The sequence below is a fragment of the Vulpes lagopus genome, chromosome 8 (genome assembly GCF_018345385.1).
Source record: "Vulpes lagopus strain Blue_001 chromosome 8, ASM1834538v1, whole genome shotgun sequence".
Lineage (NCBI taxonomy): Eukaryota > Metazoa > Chordata > Mammalia > Carnivora > Canidae > Vulpes > Vulpes lagopus.
In genome coordinates this window covers 119,297,326-119,316,597 of record NC_054831.1, presented here as the reverse complement: position 1 = coordinate 119,316,597, position 19,272 = coordinate 119,297,326, and the positions used below count along the sequence as shown (strand labels likewise).

Genomic DNA, 19,272 nt, shown 5'->3' with positions numbered 1-19,272 from the left:
TCATCAAGGAAGCACTGACAGCTCCCGGGCTCTGAGTGACTCCATTTGCCCCTTTGGAGATCCTCCCTGTTTCCTGCTTGTTTCTGGATCATCTCTCTCTCCTTCTAACAGATGAGGAACTAAGGCCCACAGGGAGATGGGCCGGCTGGTCCAGGCTTACACTGCAAGAAATACAGTGAGGCTGGAACATCAGCCCAGGAGCACAGGCTTGTGTCGGACTCTGGGCTCCTTCTAGTCCTAGTGCCTGGAGGAGGGCCTGGCCTGAGTGCTGGATGGTCATTTGCTGCAGATGGAGCCGGCTGGCTGTCCCCGGGAGCTGGCAGGCTCATGCCACCCTCCATGCCTCGCCTCTCTGAGCCCTGGCACACTCGTGTTGTTGCTGCTCAAAGCAGAGGTAAGGCTGTCCTTGTCTTTGCCTCCTGGTGGGGCTGGGGGAGCAGTACTCGTTCACATGATGCAGGGGGCTAGAGCCGTGGTGCACACACTGGTCTCCCAGCAGGTAACAGGTGCCCCAGGTGGCACAGCCACTGGAGACCAGGTGGCCGCAGTGTCTCAAGGGACACGGACGCCAGATGGGAACAAGGGAGGTGCTCAGGGACTCACAGGTTTGGATGTGTCCCTGAGGCCCAGGAAACCATCCTCTAGATGGTGGCAATGATGCCAGCTCCTCTCTGGGTGCAAAGTGTGGGTGGGCCCTGTGCTGGGTGCTCCCCACGCATCCCCTCATTTACATCCTCCAGTGCCTGCAAAGCGGTGCCAGTATCCTCTGCTCTGCATGTAGATGGGGGAAGGGCCCCCACCAAGTTCCCTAGCAGCTGAGGTGTGGTGCTGGAACCTAGGATGGTCCAGAGCTGAAGAGCAAGAACAAGGACACCAAGGACACCACGTGGGTAGGAGACGGAAGTGAAAGACCAGCTGAGTCAGGGCTCTCCCACTTCAGGGAACAGAAACAGGCTCAGGCACATCTCGCTTTGATGCGAGGGTTTCCTGGGTGCCATGAGCTGCCAAGGCAGGGAGATAGACAGAGAGGGACACCAGAGGATGACCTCCTGCGGCAGATTAAAAGTAGCCACAAATTCCTCTTGCTCTTTCCCCATGGAAGAAGCCGAGTGTAACTCCCCACCCCTTGCATCTGGGCTGGCCTGAAATTGCTTTGACCAAGAAAATGCAAGGACATCTGGGTGGCTCAGCGGGTTAAGCATCTGCCTTCGGCTCAGGTCCTGATCTCAGGATCCTGGGATTGAGTACCAGGTTGGGCTCTCAGCTCAGCGGAGAGTCTGCTTCTCCCTCTCTGTCTCCCTCTCGCCCTCCCCCAGTTTGTGCTCAGTCTTTCTCTCTCAAATAAATAAATAAAATCTTTAAAAAAGAAAGAAAGAAAAGAAAATGCAGCCAAAATCACATGGTGCGAATGTGGGGCGCCAGACCTAAAAGGCCTTCAGAAGCCCTGAGCTGCCCTGTAAGAAGTCCAGCTCCCCCGCTGGAGAGCCCATGGGGACATCCGTGGAGAGAGAACTAGAGAGAGACCCAGCCTTCCCGCCCCATCTCCCCAGGCGGTGGTCGCAGGAATGGGCCTGGCATAGGCAAGCAGGCTGTGCTGGAGGCTCCAGGCTGGTTGAGACCCAAACGAGTGTGACCCCAGCCGACCCCACAAGCAGCAGAAGAACCACCAGCAGAGCCCAGCCAACATACAGAGTCATGTCAATCACAGATGGCCGTTTTGAGCCACTAAGTTCTATGGGGTGTAATTCCACTGTTTGAACGGCCTCTATGGAAGGCCTTTCAGGATGGTGAGTCTCTCGTAAAAGCCTTTTACAGGCTCTCAAGTGTGAATCTAGTAGTAACACTAAAAATGCTCCATTACACAGGACTGGCTTCAGAAAACCACCCAGGCTCCACTCTAGGAGACAAGGGACTGAGATGGCAGGGGGCATGGGTCCAGAGGGGACTGGGCGAAGCCAGCAGACCCCAGGGAGGGCTGGGGAGGGACATGAAGGTCAAGGGTCTTTCTCATGTGCCATCCCTGGGGTGGGGACTGCCACCATCTGTGCTGGGGTTGGAGGGGGAAAAAAGAGTACTCCAACATGGGTTTGGGGTGGGGAGGAACCTGGGGCCAGCCCAGGCACAGCTGGGACCCTCCCAGCACCTCTAACACACACACACTCAGGCCACAGGCTGCTGCTATAACCTAAACCCACCCTCTGTTTCCCAGCTGGGGTGAGGGTGACAGGACACTCTACTCAACTCTAAGTTCCTTGAGGGCAGAGACTGTGTCTGTCTCATAGGCCACCATCTCGGCACTGCCCGACATGGGCCTGCTCTGTGTTTGTTGTCTGCATGCCTGCATGAATGAATCGGCCTATCTGGTGCCATGGCTCTTCTTTTTCTTCAATGTCTTGCAGTTGTAGATTCAAGTCCCATCTCTCCAAGTGACGCTCTCTGAGCAAATCATCCGAACACCCAGACACAGCATCCCCGTGTGTATAATGGGGGGGGGGGAGGGGGACTCAAGTCTGCTGGGGCTGGGTTGCTGGAAGAGGAAGTGAGAGCCTGTAAAGGCAGGACGACCCCACGCTGGCTCTGGAGTAGCTGCCTTCACCTCGGTTCCCACCACTGCTCCCACCTGTAGGGCCCCCCCCCCCCCCGTACCTGCTGCCCTCACCATCCTTCGTCCCGCTCCTCAAATGACCACTCTGCCTCTAGCCCCATTCAGGGCTTAAATTAAATCATCTTTAATTGTTTTTCAAAAGGGAATAGAAAAATCAGGAAAGAGATTCACAGCACTCGCAGTCAGGAAAGGGTTAACTAAAAAAATAGGAATATATTAAGCTTTCAATTGAAAAAAAAATGCAAACACAGTCCCTCTCACGCTCACCCCTGTGTTCTCACACACACGCATCCCTGCTCCAGATACACGCCCGCCCTCAGGCAGGCACGTGCACACACACACACACACACACACACACACACACACGCTCCCAAGGCTGCCACTCCTCATACACGCATACCTGTGCACGCTACCTCACACATACATGCTCCCAAAGGCTGCCACGCTCCTAGCACACTCACCCATGCACCCAGCAGGGCTGGCAGGATGTGGAAGAGGGGGAGGCCTGGGGCCTGCCTCTCCCCAACTCCCGTCACCGAAATGGCAAAACTAGACTAAACTCAGGGCTCTAGGGGACACGCGCAGGACTCCGTGGGCTGCATTTGGGGTGGGGAGACGGAGAGGCCGCGGCGGAGACAGGCAGCCTCAGACGATCCTGTTCTCCAGGACGGCCAGCCGCTTACTCACAGCTTCCAGTGGACTCAGGGTTAAGGAGAGGCGCAGGCTGACCAGAGCAGGGCACTGATGGCTGTGGCGTCTAGACCCGGGATCCCACTTCCTGTGTCCCGCCCCCACCTCCCGCAGAGTCCCTCTTCCAGAGAGTTCTCTCACTCCATCTACAGCATGTGTTTTCCCCAGTGTCAAAACTTACCCATTCATGGCCCTTAGAACCAGCTAGTTACAAGCTGCCTAGTCCTGCTCAGGGGCAGCTTCAGCCTGCTGGGTCCCCCACCTGGGCCCCCACCTCGTCCTGAGCCACGGGAGCTGTTCCCCTCCCAGCCTCATCTGAGTGGAGACTGCTATTAGTTGTGTTGCCAAGAGCCTGAGAAATGGGGAGTCCACAGGCACCTTGTTTTCCTGAGCACAGCTAGGACTCTGCATGTGTGTTCAGTCTCTAGATCTTGGCCTCTGCCTCAGTTTCTCTGTTTACCCTCTTGGAGCCTCTGCTTTTGACAGGATCAGCATCAAAGCTGACGCCAGCCCACCTGGCCGGAGTCCAGCCTGTCTCCAACAGGAGGCAGAGGCCCTACCTGGGACCCCCCACACAAGGGGCGTGGCTCCCTCTCCCCGTCCCCCCGCCCCACAGTGGCCTCTGGGAAAGGATATGTTTCCGGGTCAGGGCCTGCAGCAGCCCCTCCACTTTGGTCTGGAATTTCACAATGGACTCGCAGCCACACGGGTCTTCCTCTGGAGTGGACAGGAAGTAGGAAAGAGAAAGGGGAAGGTGAGTGGTGGCCTGGCAGGAGGGCAAGGAGCCATCACAGCCCAGGGCCAGGACTAGGGAGTCTTGGGGGGATGTGGGGGGGACCTGGGAGATCTGAGAAGACGGAGACACACGTAGGGTTCTGAGGTAGAACCCTGAATGTCTTCCCACCCCCTCAGAGCCCTGATAAAACTTCCAATAATAGCCTCTCCATGCTGGTCACCGACTGCACGCAGGGCACGGCTGCTAGGGCCGTCTATGTCATCTCAGCGACTTCATCCAACACTTTGGGTTTGAAGTCAATTAATGTCATTTTACAAATAAAGAACCAGAGAAGTGAAACAGACGTGACCGTGGCCAACAGCTAGTTAGTGTCAGAGCAAACATGCAAACCCAGGCATGCCTGGCTCTGCAATCCGTACTCTCTACCACTGGGAGGACCCGGGGAGGTAGCAGGGCTGAAATCCTGGCTCCTCCGGTTATTAACGATTGTTCCACCCCTCCAGGCTGGGTTTCCTGTCTGCAAAATGGGAATAATAATATTTCTACCAATTAGGATCGGATGATTAATATTTGGAGAGCACTAACACGAGTGCCATGCATGTGACAAGCATTCAATATATTCCACATATGTTTGCTGGTTGTAAACGTGAGACTGGCCAGCCCTCCTCCAGGTTCTAACCCAGGTGCCAACCCAGCTCCTGCTTCTCCCCACCCACATCCAGTTCCAGGATGGCTCCACACTGGTCCCCACCCCAGGGCCCCACCTGCCCCTCCCATCAATGCCATCTCTGGCCTCACTGACCCACGCAGATCTTCTTCTGCAGTCTCTTGCCGATCTGGTTGATGGTCTTGAAGTCAGCGGTGTAGAAGTAGTGCTCTGCCACCGGCTCTGAGGCTATTTCCCTCAGCTCGTCCTCCACGGCATTGCCCACACCCACAGCAAACATCTTAAAGCCTGCCAGGAGGAACACGATGAGTGACAGTGACCCTGGGGCCAGGTAGCTGTGGCTGAGCCTCCTGGGGAATGCCCAGGCAGTCAACACCAGATGCCTTCTGGTGGCAGCTTCTGGAATTACAGGCAGAGTGCCTAGGACAAAGATACTGAGGAAAGAGCACTCACTGAGACCTGTCTGTACTGATTCCCTGGCCCGGGAGCTTTGTGATCCCATATAGCCCCATAACCAGCCATCTGCCGACTATTATTATCCTCATTAAACAGGTGATAAAATGGAGACTCCGGCTTGTCCCAAAGTGGGGCTGCCTTCCAACAGTTGGTGCGCTGTTGGGAACATTCAACTGGAAAATTTCTAAGCCCCACCTACAAAAGGGCCATTGAAACCAGCTTCTCACTTTTCTGGGGCCTTCATTTTCTCATCACTGATAAAAAAGAGTTGGACAAACCCATCCCTCCTCATTCACACTGAACCGAGGTTTAGGGCACCACTAACAGAATAAACTCGAGTTGAGCTGTTCCATATGTGCTCCCGGCCATCAGTGGTGTTCAGGGTCCAGGCATCACCTACCAAGGTCCTTGGCTTTCTTGGCAGCATCATTAATGTAGTCCTGGCTCCGGCCATCCGTGAAGACGATGCCCACCTTCTGGGCCCCAGGCCTAGCCCCGCTGGACACAGTGAAGGAATTGTCGATGAGGTACTTGAGGGCAGCCCCGGTCATGGTGCCCTTCTCCATGTACGACATGTTCCGCACAGCCGCCTTAATGTCCTTCTTCGTGTGGAAGCGGCCCAGCGGGAACTCCTGGCGGACGGAGCTTGAGTACTGCACCAGCCCCACTTGTGCCAATTTGTCTGACACGTCCAGCGTGTCCACGATCTGGTTGATGAACTTCTTCACCAGCTCAAAGTTCTCTGGCCGCACACTTTTGGATCCATCAATGAGGAAGACCAAGTCAGTGGCCGAGCTGCCCCCACCGCCACTGCAGACTGGGAAGGGTAGGAAGGCGAGGAGATGAAGCATAGGGGCCACTCATAGTCAGGAACCCATCACACACCAAGCTCAATAGGGAGGATTATCCCGTCCCATTTTTATCCTCAAAACTCCCTCTACAAAGCCAAGGTTATGGTGTTGGAAACAGAAGCTCCCGAAGCCATCAAATTGTACAGCTCAGAAGGGTGGCGCCAAGATTTGAACTCAAGCTATAAAACTCCTTCTGCCATATTAAACCCACCACCCACCGTGACAAAAAGAGGGACAGAAGTCAGAAGATAATTTTCTGCAGACACCAAGTTCTAGAAGGCATCTATCATTTCTGCAGACTAGTCCAGAAGCAAAGTACAGAGAGGCTCGAATGGGCTTCCTGGAGAGTGGCCAAGCCCCATTCTCTCCCCTCCCCGCCTTCCCCCCCGCTGGGCTGCGTCCAGCCCACTGACCGTTGCACGTCTTGCCGTCGCTGTTCAAGGTGAAGCCCTCCCGACAGGCGCAGGTGTAGGAGCCGGGGGAGCTGAGGCACACCTGCTCACAGTCGTGGTCTCCCGTGGCACACAGGTCTGACACCACTGCAGGCGCAAGAGGGGGCTCAGAATCGCACGGCCACACGGCCTTGGACATCCCAGCCAGGGTGGACCTTCACACACTCTGGGAAACCGAGGCCCCCAACCGGATGAGGTCCGAGCCCCAGGCCCGCAGCCCAGGGCCGGAAGCACCGGCCAGCCCCGGGCGGACTCGCTCGGCCTCGCCCCGTATCTGACTCCGCCGGGGCCCTCCCCGTCCCCTGCCCCGCCCCCGGCGCAGACTCGGTCCCGCCCCGAGGCCCTAAGGCCACGCCCCCGGCCCGCCGGCCCCGCCCCGCCCCGCCCCCGGCGCAGACTCGGCCCCGCCTCGAGGCCCGAAGCCACGCCCCCTCCCTGCCGGCCCCGCCCCCGCCCCGCCCCCGGCGCAGACTCGGTCCCGCCTCGAGGCCCGAAGCCACGCCCCCGCCCTGCCGGCCCCGCCCCCGCCCCCGCCCCCGGCGCAGACTCGGTCCCGCCTCGAGGCCCGAAGCCACGCCCCCGCCCTGCCGGCCCCGCCCCCGCCCCCGGCGCAGACTCGGTCCCGCCCCGAGGCCCTAAGGCCACGCCCCCGGCCCGCCGGCCACGCCCCCGCCCCCGGCGCAGACTCGGTCCCGCCTCGAGGCCCGAAGCCACGCCCCCGCCCTGCCGGCCCCCGCCCCCGGCGCAGACTCGGTCCCGCCTCGAGGCCCGAAGCCACGCCCCGGCCCGCCGGCCCCGTCCCCGCTGGCCCCGCCCCCTCCCCTCCCCGCCGGCCCCGCCCCCCGCGCACCGCAGAGGGCCTCCTGGAACTTCTTGGACAGCTTCTCGATGACGCTGTAGCTCTCCACGTAGTCCACGTGCTCCTCCTGCGGCTCGCTGGCGATCTGCCGCAGCGTGGCCTTGTCCACGCGGCCCACGCCGATGGCGAACAGCTCGATGCCGCTGGCCCGGGCCCGTGCAGACACGTCCCGCACGCTGTCCTGGGGCCTCCCGTCCGTCACCACGATGGCCACCTGCAACACGCGGGGCGCGTGAGGACCAGGCCCCCCCACCCCCACCCCCACCCCCACCCCCACCCGCCCCCCAGCGCGGGGCTGGACCGCGCAGCCCTCCGGGAGCACCCCCCACCCCACCTCCCCCTCCACCCCCCCACCCACCCCCCCACCCCCACCCCGGCCGCTGGCAGAAGACGACACTGCGGCCCGAGAGGCGACGTGGCTTGCCCGGGTCCCACAGCCAGTCCGCGGCAGGTGGATCGGACCCCCGGCCAGGGCTTTGCCGCGGGGAGAGCCCGGCTAGCAGAGGAGGAAACCGGTTTCCTCTAACCGAAAGACGGCTGAGGCGCTGTGCCGTCCGGCCGGGGCCTGGGGCGCCTCCCCCATCGGGCGGGCGGCTCTGTGATGGTCGGAGCGCAGGACCACGCCTCCCCCCTCGGACTGGCGTCTCTGGGGACAGAGCTCGCCTGACACCCGTGCGGACGCCATGCAGCTCCGCGCCTTGGCCGCCAGAGGGCGGGCGAGGCCCATGAACGGCGGCTCGGCCTCCAGGCCGGCCACCCTTCGTCCCGCGACCCCCAGGCCCTGGGAGGGGGGCCGCACCTGCAGGGGGGGGCTCGTCTCCCTCCATCCCCCAGGACGCTACTTGCCCTTTCCGTAGGGGAGAGCACTGTCCGCGCCCCTCCCCCAGGGCTCCCCTGCTCGTGCCCTGGGGAGGGAGACAGCAGGGACCCTGGGGCTGGGCCGGGCCCTCACCACCCGCACCTGAGCCTGCCCTGAAGCCAGGGACCTCTCATCTGGGGAGACTCAGCCTCCCGCCCCGCTGGCTGCTTCTCTGCCATGACCTGGGTCCCCACCCTGACCCGTAGGATAGTGGTTGCGACAGGCTTGCGCTGGAAATGCGGCTCACCTGAGCGAGTCCTCTAGTGAGACCCTTCCTGGTAGGTGCCAAGAAGGCGAAGGACTGCTTTCCCTGTCGCCGCCCGGCCCCCGGGGAGGGATCTTGCACCATCCCTTCCCTACCAGAGGCCGAAGGTCGCCTCGCTGTGACTGTCCACTGCCGCAGGCTGCCACACTCCCCCGAGAGACACTGTCTCCTGGAACCCCGACTGTTCCCCTTCAATCCAGCCTCGGTACTCTGAGCCCACCTGGAAGGGGCTTCCCGCAGGTGAATTCTGGGCTGGATGCCCCAGGTCTGGGGGAGTTGGTTCTCTCCGTCCCCATATGACCACCCAAGGCCACTACTCCCATCTGAGCTGACATAATTAACTGGTGACAGACGTCACCACCATCCCCTTCGCTGTCTCTCTCCATTAGGATCACCCCCAGGTCACCATAGCCTCTCAATGGCAATGGCATCAACCTCACCTCAGCGCTTATAAATAGCCCCACAACGGATGACCTGCCAACAGGCCATTTCTCTGAGGGCTGTAATGCCAGGATTATGTGCTATTGTATGTAGACATTCCTACCACTAATTAACTGGACAAGACACTGAGATCCCCTGTGCCTCAGTTTCCTCATCTGTGAAATGGGGACACCACCTCGGAGCAGGATTGTGTGCGTTTGGCACTCGTGCATCAGGCGTGTCCTGCACGGTGGTAAGAAAGTACGTCCCTGAGGCTGAGGGCCTGGGCAGGTACAAGGCCATTGAGGGTTATGAAAGGGAGACGCGACCACCGTGGGAGAGAACACCTGACTGGCCCCGCAGGCCCTGGGCTGAGTCCCGGAAGTCACACTGTGGGCACCAGGTCTGTGAAGTCCCCATACTGACGTCTGCTTACGGTGCATCACCTCAATTTTCTGAACCCCCACGCTCAGAGGCTTATTAAATAAAAAATGAGCTAACCCTTAGGTGGGGCCTGGTGGGGCCAGGCATTGTTCTGAGCACTCCAAGCTGTCGAGAGTCCTCCCGACAGCCCCTGGAGAAGGAGCTGCGTTACTGTCATCTGACGAGTGAAGGGACTGAGCCAAGGAGCCACACGCATGGCTCGGGGTGGCACAGCTAGTCCGGGGAGTGGGGGCCCCGATCCAGACGGGCGCCAACATGCAAGCATCTGGACCGCCTCACTCGGCCTCGGGGAGCCAAGGTTAACTAAATCGAAATAATCAAGCGCTCACCAGGTTGAGGTCCCGTGGTCAGAGGGTGGGGAAAGATGGGCTCACACCCCAGGTCTGCCTCTTGGCTTAGCGGGGTCTAATACACAACTGTAAGCCAGGTTCAAGAATCACGCAGGTGGTACACAGCAGGACGCAGGCGGGGAGGGCTGGGACCTGTACCTTGCTGATGTCGGGGGACCTGGCACGACCACCGTCGGCGTCGCCGAAGGCTTTGGTGATGGCGAACTGGATGGCCAGGCCAGTCATGGTCCCCGTGGACAGCGGCTGGATGCGGCGCACGGCCTGGAGCAGCGCGGCCTTGGAGCCGTGGGCCCGCAGCGGGAACTCCTGCTTCACGGCGCTGGCATAGTTGACCACGCCCACCCGGGTGGCATTGGGCCCCACATCCAGCGACTCGATGACCTGCGACAGGAACACCTTCACCTTCTCGAACTCCACAGGCCGCACGCTGCGCGAGCTGTCCACAACAAACACCAGGTCCGTGGGCCGGGTCCGACAGAGGTGCCCTGCGAGGGGACGGGGGAGGAGGGGAGGGGCGAGAGCAGGAGGCAAAGGTCAGGGGCTACTTAGATCTAGACTTGAGGCCCCTGGCAGTGTGGACTAAACCTGAGCCAGGCCGGTGGGGTCCTTCTGTCAGCTTGTAGACCCCGGGACAAACTACTTGCCAAAGGCCCCCCCCCAACTCAGCCCCATGGGAAACACTGAGGCTCAGCTGTCAGCCTCAGGCAACTCCCTGCACCTCTCTGAGCTGGGTTTCCTCGTCGGTACAGTGACCTGACAACCTCCTCTTTATAGGATCCCTTGGGGCCTGAGCAGGAGCAGGTGTAAGGTGCCACCAAGCAGCCGGTGCCCCAATGCAACAAAGGAGATGACAGGCTTTAAGACACACTTCTCGGACTTTGGCCCAGAGTGGCTGCCCCAGCAAGAGCAGCATTTCTCCTGGGGAGGGTGGGGGTGGGGGGCACAAGCCCAGGGACCAGTGCAGGGCCCATCGGCTTGGCCTCTTTCATCTCAGCATCAGAACCAGTCACCAAAGTGAGCCCAGTTTCCCTCAGCCCCAAGGAGCCCGCTGGCTGGTGTCCGTGGGCAGGGGGCAGGGGCTGGGATTCCTCGTGGCCACCATGGCAGCCTGGACCCAGGGGCGGGGGCTCCTAAGACGCATCCCCACAGAGGCGGAGGCATGTCTTTCCGGACACCCCGGGAGACAGCACCGTGTGCTGGGAAGTGCACAGAGCTGGAATGAAGCAGAGCAGGGTTCGAATCCCGGCCCAGCCACCCTGTGGCCCTGGGCAGCTCACGGCACCTTTTAGGAGCCTCGGCTTTTCTTCCATCCAGTGGGGAGAATAAGGTTCACCGCTTGGTACTGTCACTGGCCTGGCCTCAGAACAGAGCAGAGCCACTCCCAAGTGAGGATGCAGGAAGGCTCAGGAGAGGGAAGGGGTATTGGCCTCTCCCAGGCCCCCAGCCCCAGTGCCCCAGTATCAGAGTTCCTCAAGGGACCTTAGGTGCAACCACACCCTGGTCCCTACTAGTTTAAGCTCCCAATGGGTAAACTGAGACACAGAGAGGGTGAGGGAATTAGCCACACCAAGGAGCAGTGGATCAGGAGCCATTAAGTAATTCTTAGGCAGGGCGTCCCTTCTTTGGCCTCAGTTTACCCCTCTGTACAGGATGAGCCGGGATTCAGTGCCCAAGGCTGAAGCTCTGGGAACAGTCCAGCAGGTAGGAGCCCACACCCAGATATGCCTGATGGGCTGGTGACAGGCAGATGGGGTCCTGGCCACCCCAGAGCTGCACTCAACGGGGCATGGGCTTGGCCCTGGGCCTGCTGCAGCTCCAGCTTCTGACTTCAGCCACCCACAAGACTGTGGCCCTTGCAGGATGCATGGTCCCTGAGGGTGGCCTGGGAGCTGAGGAGCCCCAGGGAAGGCTCCGAAGCTGCAGTGAGAGGCCCAATAGAACAGGCTGAGGGTCACCCCTCCCCTGGCCCTTATGAATGTCACCGTTGCTATCTGCTTCTGCGTCAGCCCACTGCCACCCCTGCCTCCCTGTCTTCTGCTCCAGCCCCTCGTGGACCCCATTTAACCTCTGCTCATCTCAGAACCCAGCACCCCCAGGCTTTTGGTCAGAGGCCACTCACCCACTGTCCCCCACCTCACATGGACCCCCTCACCTCTGGACTGGGGGGTGAGGCCCAGTGTGCAGGGGACCTGGAGCAGCAGGAGCAGGCCACACAGCACGAGGCTGGTGCCAGAGATGAGCCTCATGGTTCTGGCAGCGCGGGCAGCGGCCGGCACAGTGGTGGGGGCCGGTGGGGGCCCGGTCTTATCAACCTCGCTGCCCAGCCTCCCAGCCGGGCGGCCCCCACTGACGCGGGGGCGGCTGCCCGGGCCATAGCCCCCTTGGGGGGGCGTGGCCCAGGCTGAATGGAGGTGTGTGTGTGCCCAGAATGGGAGGGAGCCACCTGGCCGGGGCTCAAGAGGCCCCTCGGACCACAAGGGCTCCTTTGCCTGCAGAAGCAACCAGAGCTGCAGCTGAAACTCAGGAAATCTCAGGTGGGTGGAGGGTGGCTCCTCCAGGGGTTGGAGCCTGCCCCGGCCCAAAGCTGCCACTCCAAGCCCAGGGAAAGCCCAGCCCATGGCCTCAAGCCCTGGCCCGCACCCTCACCCCCACACCCCTGCTTCTCTCACCTGCATCCATTTCCTCATCCAGGGCGCTTCCCCTGCTCCAGCTCAGCTGTCCCCTTCCTCTCCACACCTTCTCCCCGCTGAGCAACTATACCTGGGGTCTCAGAGCTGCCCTGCAGGCCTTTGCACATGCAGGGTCACCCACCCCGAATGCCCTTCCTTCTCTTCACTCTCTGCCTAACAGAATCTTTCAAGATCATCGTTGGAACGAACATGTATGCACAAGGCAGCAGAGAGGACGGTGGGGAGCACAGACTTGAAGCCACGTTACCTGGGTTTGCTATGTGCTACCTGTGTGACCGTGGGCCAGTTGCTTCATCTCTCTGAGCCTACCGCCTGGGGGGATTAGAGGAGCAGGGTTCTATGAACTGTCTCATTTAATTCCCTTGACAACCCCGACACAGCTACTATTATTACCCTCTTTTTCCAGAAGAAGAACTGAAAAACAGAGAGTAACTTGTCTGAAGTCACACTGCTAGGAAGTATCACTGCCAGGAGCACCTGGGTGACTCAGTCAGTTAAATGTCCAATACTCAGTTTCGGGTCAGGTCATGATCTCAGGGTCATGGGATCAAGCCCCGAGATGGGCTCTGTGCTCAGAGGGGAGTCTGCTTGAGATTCTCTCTCTCCCTTTCCTTCTGCCCCTCCCTGCTACCCCCTACCCCTGCCATGCCCCTGCACACATGCACGTGTGTGCAATCTCTCTCTCAAATAAACAAATAAATCTTTTTTAAAAAGAAGAAATAGTATCACTGGCCAGAATAAGGCCCCAGGCCAGTGCTCTCAGCCACCCCACTTGCATGGGTGTAGCTTGGTGGAGGTGCCTTCTCCATGCCCACCTTTCCCCTGCTCCTCCTGGATTAAGACCCTCTTCTCCAAAGACACCTGCTATGTGTCTCACCCGTGAGCTGGCAAGAGTCTGATTGATTCATCCCTGCATCTGAGCCCAGCCCAGGGTCTGCATTGGAAGGCAAAAACAAAGGATTGTAAATAAAGGAACATCACCAAGGATGGCCCCTGCTGCTGCCTGTGGGTCCAGTAATTGATGGCATAACATGGAAAGAGCACAGGCTTGGCCAACTGAGAGACCCAGGTTCAGATCCCCACCTGTTGCTGAAAAGCTGTGTGACCCAGAGCTGGTAACTTAACCTCTCTGAGCCTCAGCTTATTATCATGTAGTGGGAATGGTAGTTCTTGCCTCCCCTGCCTCACTGGGACCACATGGGGAGGCAATGAGAAGACAGAAGGAGGGAGATGAGGGTCAAAGGATTATCATCTTTCCAGGGGACAGAATCGTTAACATTTAAGACCTGTGTGCCTCACTCCGTGTAAGCTATGCCTCCAAAAGAAATGCACAGACTTTTTTTTTAAGTGACCCAACCAATAGTCTCACAATCTGTAGCAATAATGGCAGCCACGCTCTATTACTGTGTCTCCTCGTTCTCCAAACCAACATGTGAGGTCAGCAGCTCCAAGGGCATCAGCCCATTTGGCAGATGAGATAACCGAGGCCCAGAGAAGTTCATGACTTGCCTGAAGCCACCCAGCCAGTATAGGGGCAGAGCCCAGCCCGGAACCCAGGCCTCATCCCTCTTTGCCCCAGGTTTAGAAAACAAGGAAGCAAATAGCATTTCTCTCTGACGTCTCCCATTTATATTTCATTTATTCGTATCATTCATAGCTGTCCCCAGTTCCAAACAGTAGTCGAGGCTGCCAGTCTCTTTTCCCTTGACGACTTCGAAGTGTCACTCTTTTCTCCAAAGACACTGCGGGGCAGAAGGACGGGGGTGCCTCTCGCTTCCCAAAACTGGGTCATAAACGTGTTAACCGCCTCCTCCAGGTGTCAGCTCCTTCCAAGTGGGGGTCTGGCCTGACTCAGCCACCACTGACCCTGGGGTCCCAGTGCGATGCTGGAACAGGGTATCGGGCATGATGCAGGAACAGGGTATATCTGGCAAGCAAATGAAGAGATGACTTAAAAGAAGAAGCAGGTGACACACGGGCTCCATTTCCTTGCGAACCACCCAGGGTCAGGCCGGGGTCTGCAGCGGCTGCGGCCCTGCTGGAGCTGTACAGGGAGAACGTGAGCCGCAGCCTCCTGGCCACGTCCCCTCCTCGAGGATGCTCGGGGGCCGCGGCCGAGCTCGGGGTACGCGGCTGTCCTGGCCGGGCCAGCAGCTGGGCCCATGAAACAGCTCTTTCAGCTCCGTGTCTGAATGGCAGTTCTATGGGCTCCCCGGAGGAACACAGGCGCCTTCTCTGTGTCACCGTCCGCTCATTAGCAGGGCCACAGAAATGTGCCACAGGTACGTTTTCAGGACCAGAGCTAGGCTCCCCCCGAGAAAGGGGCAGCTTTCACATTCCACACCGGGCTGAGAGGGAGGAAGTTCAGCCTATACATTGAGAAAAGAAAATAAATATTTGTGTTTTCAAAATGTGAAGCATCCCCCATCCCCCCCCCCCCCCCCCCCCCCCCAGGAATGAAAATCGGGAACAGTGTGTCCGGTATGAACCAGAGAAAAAAAATGCTCCCGAGTCAGACGGGCAGCCGTGAAGGGCTCCCGCTGTTCCCTCTCCTTGTTTTCACACACCTCGGGTTTCCAGAAACTTAAAGCCTTTAGTGTTTTATCCGAGAGAGGCTCGGCGCTAAAGCGAGGGGCCCGGGGCAGGCGCGGTTGGGGGGGCCGGGGCGCAGGACTCCCCCCAGCGGACCCCAAGGCTCCGCTCTTTTCCTGAAGAGCAAACCTGGTTATGTCGCGCGCCCCTGACCAGAGAGGCGACGTGGTCCAGGGCAGCATGCCACCTCCTCCCTGATCCCCCAGCCTCGAAGTTTGGCTGGATCCACACATACCTTTACTCTTATTTATTTACTCTGCTTCTTTAATTAACTCCAAACCAACCAACTCACTTGGCAAGAAACATTCTCCTCCTCCTCCTAAGAAATAACAGCCGTGAAATCTCTGGGTTGATGAACACCTTATAAACGTATTCCAGTAGGCCTTCAGATAAATCCGAAACTAATTAAATTTAACTTCTGCATCCGCACATCACCAAAAAATTACCTTGCGCTCTCCCAGTGGCACGCGTGCCCGACTTTGAGGAATCCCATGGAGCGCAGAGCTTCGGAACCAGACACAGCCGGGCGTGACTCCCTGCGCTGGCTTCAGGCGAAGCCCTTCACTGTTCTGCTCTTCTGCTTCACATCTGTAAAGTGGGGACCTCAGCGCCCCTGTCACAGGATGGTTGAGACACGGATTAACGTCACATCCAAATCTGTTGTTTCCACCTCGCCTTCTTGTATTAGTTAGAATAGGACCGGCTGAGCTGCCGTAACAACTAGGCCCTCAAAAGGCCGTGGCTTAACACAAGCGTGCGGTTCTCTCTCATGACACAGTCTGGTGCTGGACACGTGGCTCCCCTGCACAGGCTCTTTCCCAAAGCCACCTCCATCTGACTATCCCAGAATTTCTGCGTCTTCTGTTTCTGGCCACGTGAACGAGACAGAGACAGCAAGTGTCTCTCTTAACGCCCTCTGATAAGGAGTGCACGTCGCCTGACTCTGCCTAGAAGCCCAGGGGTAGCACGGGGGTATTTAGTGAGCCAGTGACACTCTGTCACCTTCCCAAGTGGAAAAAAAAAAGCTTTTATTGGCCCTATACCACTTCTAGGTGAAAATTCAGGGTCAATTCAATTGGCTCCATTGGTTAAGAGGTTGCCTTCAGCTCAAGTCATGATCTCGGGGTCCTGGGATCGAGCTGAGCCACACATCAGGCTCTCTGCTTAGCAGAAAGTCTGCTTCTCCCTCTCCCCCTGCTGCTTCCCTGCTTGTGCTCACTTACTGGTGCTGTCTCTCCAATAAATAAATTTAATTTAAAAAAAAAAAAAAGGAAAGGAAAGGAAAAAGAAAATTCAGACAACCAGGCACTCAAGCCTTTTCACAATCTTTCTTGTCACCTTTTCCAGGTCCCAGTCTCCCTCCTGTCCCCTCCCTTCTCTGTCACTGAGTGAGTCACCACTCCCGCCTCCGTGCTCTCAAAGCATAATTTTTTCCTTCCCCGAAGCAGACTCAACTTCAGGTTTTACTGACTGGTTTTAGTGGCTCTTGCCCCGTGAGCCCATGGGGGCCTCCAAGATAGAGGCTCTGCCTTTTGCACCAGCACATGATCCCGAGCTGTGCTCAGTAAATGGTGACTTGTTTTGCTTTGGGGGAAAACATAAAATCTTGACTCTGGAGCTCTGAAGGAAACTCAAAGGTCATGTAGAGCAGTATGTCCAGCCTAGCCAACTTCAGACTCACCTGGAGAAGCTGTCGAAAATAGAGTCCATCCATGCTGGCTGCCTTCTTGGGGCCAGAGGGTCAGCCCCCACTCGAGGGGCAGATGTGGAGCCTCTGTGGGGGTTTGGCTCCCACAGTCAAGCACGCTGGGAGGAGGAAAGAGCATTTGGAGGGGAGGCTTAGGCTTAGCGCTGGGAACCATGGCACAGCCGGTTGGTCCCCCTCCCAGGGACCTTCAGCCCACCGTGTGTGGGCACTTCCCCCACACAAGGACAGGGGATACACATCCCCGGGGCAGCCCTCAGCCAGTGGAGGAAAGGGGCCAGGGACACATAGCTCCCCATTCTCTCCTGGACAGTTCTGGCACAGGCTCCTCAGGGTTCCTTAGAAGGTCCCCAGCAGGAGGGAACCCCAACTGCCTGCAGAAGTGACCCCGTATCTCAGTGCCCTTCTTACTGGTTTATACCCTCTCCTCACCTCGCTTCCCCTCTCATTGTATTTCCTGGGGCCACGGCCCTAATAAACCACCTGCACCCAAGTTCGTGTCTCAGGAGCTGCTTTGGGGAGGGCTTTAAACAAAGCTAAGGCAAAGCTTTCCCAGGTGTGGGAGAGGAAGATGAGGATGCATGTGGGGCCCTCGTGGGGGTGGAGAACAGGCCTCTGACAGGTGGGGCAGGCAAGGGGAGGAGGGACATGCCTGTTCCACACCCTGCGGCCAGCGGGAACCTGCAGAATCCTCACCTACCTGCATTTATGAGTTTTTCTCTGTTTTATACTTCCTTTAGTAAACCACAACTATCAATAGAGATTGGTTAAGATTTTCCAAAAGATGGGCACCTGAGTAGCTCAGGTCGTGGTCCCAGGGTTCTGGGATCGAGCCCCACATTGAGCCCCGCATCGGGTGCTCTTTGCTCAGCAGGGAGCCTGCCCTTCCCTCTCCCTCTGCCTGCCACTCTGCCTACTTGTGTGTACTCCCTCTTTCTTTCTCTCTATCTGCTCTATCAAATGAATAAATAAGATCCTTAAAAAAAAAAAAAAAGAATTTCTCAAAAGAAAAATAGATTCCCAGAGTCCATTTCAGACTCGGTGAATCTGAATTTCTGAGTTCTTCAGGTAGTCCTGATGTGACTAAACCACAATCTCATCCGCCCTCTGGTATGAAACAGAAACTCTCACTGTCTCGGAAAGCTGTTGTCCAGCCTATGGTAGGACACCTGTTGGTTAGGGAGTTTGCTATTCTCCAGCACGATCCATCCAGCTCAGAGGGCAAGCAGGTCTCCTGTTTACCAAATTCAGTGACCGGAAAGATCATGGTCAGGGCCCCACTGAGTGGAATCTTCCCTGATGAAAACATCCTCATTTCCTCCCCCATCTTCCACAGCACGTGGATTTGGGTTCCTTACCAGCCTGGTGCCCAGGGCATTCCGATTTGTCTCTCTCCTCCTACAGATTTCAGCTCGGAGTTTAATATAATCCTCCAGCTCACAGAATAGAATGTATTTCTCCTCCATTTTCCAGAATACCTCACCTCTCTTCGTGCTGCCTGCAGGAAGTCCCTGTTATTTTCCCCTCAACTTCAAAACAGAGCCTCTGGAGACCTCAGAAGAGCACATGCAGATGTGCGAACAGTGGTGAGCTCACTGTATTCCTCGTATTGTAAGCGGTGAGTCATCAGAGGTGAGACTCCCAGGCTGCAGTCACCCCCCTGACACGTGGCCCCATCTCTAGGTCTTTGCCCGGGCTGTCCCTCTACCTGGGTTGTCCTCCCAGCATGTGGAACAGAGGAAGCTGCAAGGCCAGTGTCCTGTCTGACCAGCTCGGCCACTCAGGTTGACCAGATGGACTTTGTTTATTTAGGGCCATGGCTGCTGGATGCCAAGCCCACCCCCTATCAGAATACTCTTGGGGGCTAATTAGGCAAGCTTCCTCCTGGAGTGCCACGAAACTGGAATGTGAGAGCAGCTCCCAGAGAGCCCATCCAAGCAAGTAGAGCACAGAGACACACAGTAGCGGCTCCTTACACCCACAGCAGAGGCTCCAGCATCACCCAGAAAAACCCAAGGTGAGCCTAAGGGTGGCTCATCCCCTTCCTTTAACCTGGGGAGTACTTTTCTCGATACTTTTCATTGCAAACTGGGGACATCCCCAGGGTGCCTAAGGGAACATGAATCTGGTTTCTCCAGAAGTCTGAAGGGCCCCCACAAAGTGGAGAACTTGCCTATAAGCACAGGGCAAGGGTTCTTCATCTGCAGAGTGGGGATACTCATCCCCACGCCCCTGGCCGCTGAGGCATAATGGGTGCCCATCCTGTCCACGGCCCCTCGGGGCCACTCCACTGCAGATGAGCCCTCTCATGTGTCCATCAGGCCTCACACATGCTGCTTGCTCACGGGCTCTACCAGCAGTCAGACAGGGTGGGAAGCCAGAGGCTGGATGGGACAAGGAGTCATGGGCTTTCATCTAAGGGCAGAGGGTGGCCACAGGTCAGCATTATGTCCCACGATGGGTTAACACCTCCATGGACCTCAATGACACCCCACCCAAATGGCATCCCACCCACATGTCCACAGATGACACTCACATCCCAACTTGCCTCCTTCTTCACTCTCCTGACCTCCAGACCTATAGCCATAGCTGCCTCCTGAGCATTCCCATCGTGTGTGCCACAAGTAGCAC

The 19,272-nt window shown here is 58.0% G+C and overlaps 1 protein-coding gene across 1 annotated transcript; it reads right to left on the bottom strand.

The window, feature by feature from the left end:
• Positions 1–2,713: 2,713 nt before the first annotated feature.
• On the bottom strand, positions 2,714–11,900 carry MATN1 (matrilin 1). The gene is made up of 8 exons (XM_041766950.1): positions 11,807–11,900; positions 9,793–10,139; positions 7,308–7,530; positions 6,419–6,544; positions 5,555–5,971; positions 4,834–4,986; positions 3,932–4,012; positions 2,714–3,300 (listed from the first exon to the last, which is right to left on the bottom strand). Exons 1-8 carry the CDS (start codon positions 11,898–11,900, stop codon positions 3,251–3,253), a joined length of 1,491 nt encoding a protein of 496 aa, XP_041622884.1. The 3' UTR covers positions 2,714–3,250.
• Between the last annotated feature and the right edge of the window lie 7,372 nt (positions 11,901–19,272).